The sequence below is a fragment of the Cyprinodon variegatus genome, unplaced genomic scaffold, assembly GCF_000732505.1.
Source record: "Cyprinodon variegatus isolate N-32 unplaced genomic scaffold, C_variegatus-1.0 Scaffold49, whole genome shotgun sequence".
NCBI lineage: Eukaryota > Metazoa > Chordata > Actinopteri > Cyprinodontiformes > Cyprinodontidae > Cyprinodon > Cyprinodon variegatus.
The window spans coordinates 943,962-947,267 of NW_015150502.1; the positions used below are offsets into that span (position 1 = coordinate 943,962).

The 3,306-nt window shown below is 40.7% G+C and overlaps 1 protein-coding gene across 1 annotated transcript in view; it reads right to left on the reverse strand.

Annotated features, from left to right (window-relative positions):
- Positions 1-1,479: 1,479 nt before the first annotated feature.
- Positions 1,480-3,306, reverse strand: part of LOC107082313 (zinc finger protein 239-like) — a 12,098-nt gene continuing 10,271 nt past the window's right edge. The window contains exon 6 of the mRNA XM_015370922.1: positions 1,480-2,797. Coding sequence (XP_015226408.1) covers positions 1,564-2,797 — 1,234 coding nt within the window. The 3' untranslated portion in view covers positions 1,480-1,563. The remainder of the gene's footprint in view (positions 2,798-3,306) is intronic.

A 3,306-nucleotide genomic window follows, 5' to 3' on the forward strand; every position in this document is an offset into this window, starting at 1 on the left:
AAGAGTTTGTAACTGAAAAATGAAATTTCACGAGATTTTGAAAGTAAAATAGATCAATAGCGCGTTTTTAAAAATCTATTTGATATCAGCATATGAAAATATATTTGAGTATATTATTTTTCAAAGTGTCAGAAATGGATAACAAAACTGCTATTTTCAATGACTACTTATTTTTGTCCAGCTTTAACATCGGTATCGATATCGGTTATCGGCTACATGAGTTTTAAAATATCGGCATATCGGATATCGGCCAAAATCCCAATATCGTGCATCCCTAGTTCTTGATGATGCGATAGATTGTTAACTGAAGTGCAATCAGTCTAGCTGCGATTCTCTTTCCTGTTAGGCCACTTTTGTGCAGTGCAATGATGACTGCACGTTTCTTTAGAGATAACCATGGTTCACAGAAGAGAAACAATGATGCCAAGCACCAGCCTCTTTTTAAAGTGTCCAGTGGTGTCATTCCTACTTAATCATGACAGATTGATCTCCAGCCCTGTCCTCATCACCACCCACACCTGTGTTAATGGAGCAATCACTGAAACAACGTCACCTGGTCCTTTTAAGGAAGGACTGCAATGACGTTGAAATGTGTTTTGGGGGATAAAGCTCATTTTCTAGGCAAATATTGACTTTGCAATTAATTGCTGTTACGCTGATCACTCTTTATAATATTCTGGAGTATATACAAATTGCTGTTATAAAAAATAAAGCAGTAGACTTTGTAAATATTAACATTTGAATAATTCTCAAAACTTTTGGCCATAACTGTATATATAGGTTACGATACTAATAATCCAGCTTTGAGAATCGGCCGATATCAAGCTTGACGCGATACAATTGAAGCAAGAATCATAACTTTATTACTTATTTTAAACTGAAATTGAAAAGGCTTGATTAAGTTATATTGTTAAAACAGAGAATAAAAGTCAACAATGAAAGATTTTAAAACAATTGAGCAAGGTAAAATTAACCAGTGAGTTAGAGAAACTTTAAACAGAAGCAGAGATAATTCTGTCAGCATTAAAATATCTGAGATTTTAGATGCTGGCCGGTAAAAAAAAAAATACAATCTTATTAAAATAATAAAACTATTAGCTTTCAATTGGTTTTTTTAACAGTTCATTTCACTTCAAAGCAAAACCATACTTTGCAACCAATACATTTTTCTTTAAATATCTCTCAAGATTTTTATTTATTCATGTTATTTAACCCCCTCCCCATTCCACTTATATTGGTCCCCTCTTAGGAACCAAACCCCTCAAATGTTTCAAATCACTTTCTTATTTTGTATAAATATCCATCTATTAAAATTCCCCTCAGGCCACACCCGTCTGTCTTACTAAATATTAAGTCCCATTTTTCTCAGGGTCGCTGGTATCGTCTATTTTTTTGTTAAATTACTGAGCTTGTTTAAATGCCCTGATCTACATCTGATGAAAAAGAAAATACAGACAGAAAGAATTTAATTTTACATCTTAATTTTTAATGGAGATATTTCACTGGATTTAAGAAACAGTTTGATGTTAACAAATAAATTCTAGGTTAATGTTAAGCTGAGCATCACAATGCAGCCTCTGCACCCTTGTGACTCTTCATGTGCGTCTTCAGGCAGTGGCTCTGTGTGAAGGCTTTCTCACAGAGGGAACACTTGTAGGGTCTCTCTCCGTTGTGCGTCCTCATGTGGACGGTGAGGTACGTCCTTCGAGCGCACGTCTTCCCGCAGATCCCGCACACATATGGTTTTGCTCCAGTGTGGATGGTCACGTGGTCGTCCAAGTGAGTCTTCCGTTTGAAGGACCAGCCACAGTGAGGACAGCGGTATGGTGTCTCCCCAGTGTGAACCCGCATGTGTATGGTTAGTGGCCCCCTGGTTGTGAAGCCCTTACCGCAGCGGTTGCAGTGGTATGGCTTCTCATCGGTGTGCGTCCTCATGTGGATGAGGAGCTGCTTGCTGGTGAGGAACATCTTGCAGCAGACGTCACAGAGGTACGGCCGCTCCCTGTCAGCGTGGATCTTCTCATGCTGTTTTAGAGTTGTCACCAATTTGAAGCCCCTCTTACAGATTTTGCATCTGTGTGGTCTCTCTCCAGAATGTGTCATCTTGTGGCGGGACAGAGCTCTATTGCTACTCAGGAATTTTCCGCACACCCCACAGAGGTAGGTTTTACATGTGCTATGAGTCCTGCAGTGAGCCTTTAACCGCGCCTCCAGCTCAAACACCTTCTGGCAGGTGGGACATCTATGACAGGACTCCTGGAGCTCCTGGCTGTCCTCAGAGGGCAGCTCAGAAAGAAAAGAGCTGTGATTATCCTCGGGCGGATGAGTCAGCTCTACTGGTTGGCCCTTCAGGTCCTCATTCAGATGAAGGACAGCGAGTCCACAATTGGGACCTTCATCAGTTCTGTGCTCACTTTGAAGATGATCCTTTAAAACCTGGACTGATGCTCCACAGACTCCACAAACACTTCCTGCTTCCTCACTGTGTCTCCAGGCGTGTTTAACGAGGGCAACTTCAGATTTCTCAGCAGCTTTGCAGACTTTACAGGAAAAATCAGCTGAGTTTTCTGTTTTTACCCAAACACCATTAAAGTGGTGGACTCCTTCATTAATTAGTTTGGAGACTTTCGTTTCCTCATCTTCATTAGTAACATCTCGCCTCCAGCTGCTGTTTGCATCTCTAATGTCGCCTTCGTTCCCATCAACGGCCCTGGCTTCCATCTCAGCAGCAGAATCTTCCTCACCTGACATCGTGAGACGGTCGTCTTCCGTCTCTATATGCTGCTGGAATGTTGTCCTGCCAACAAAATGGTTCAGTTTCATGTATTATTTTCAGCAGATTTAGTTCAACACAATGTATTTATATTGCCCCAACTCACAACAGGTAATCTCAAAGCCCTTAATAGAGGCATTATAGATATAGGTCTTCCTTTAGCTTCATCATACTGAGTCACTGTCCTGAAGTTTGGGGGAACAGCTTTTAAAGCAGCCTTAGAACCAAAATGATGCAGCCAAAAAAAGAGACATTAGTTGGCTTCAGATGTTACCAGGCTTTTAGCTAGGAATATTTCATAGGGGTTACACCTTGGTGTTTCACATCTTTAGGTTCTGCGCAGTGCTGCAGGTGCGAGTATTGTAGGGGGGGTCCTCCTCTGAAAACCTTTTAAATTTAGACTGTTTGAAATGCTATTTCCTACATTTTGAGGTAGAATGAAACTTTTTGTCTTTGTCTTGTTACGACGCTAGTTTTGTCCTTATTATGGGGAAGTATGTGTGCTTGACTAGAGGTGGAAAATTCATAAGAAA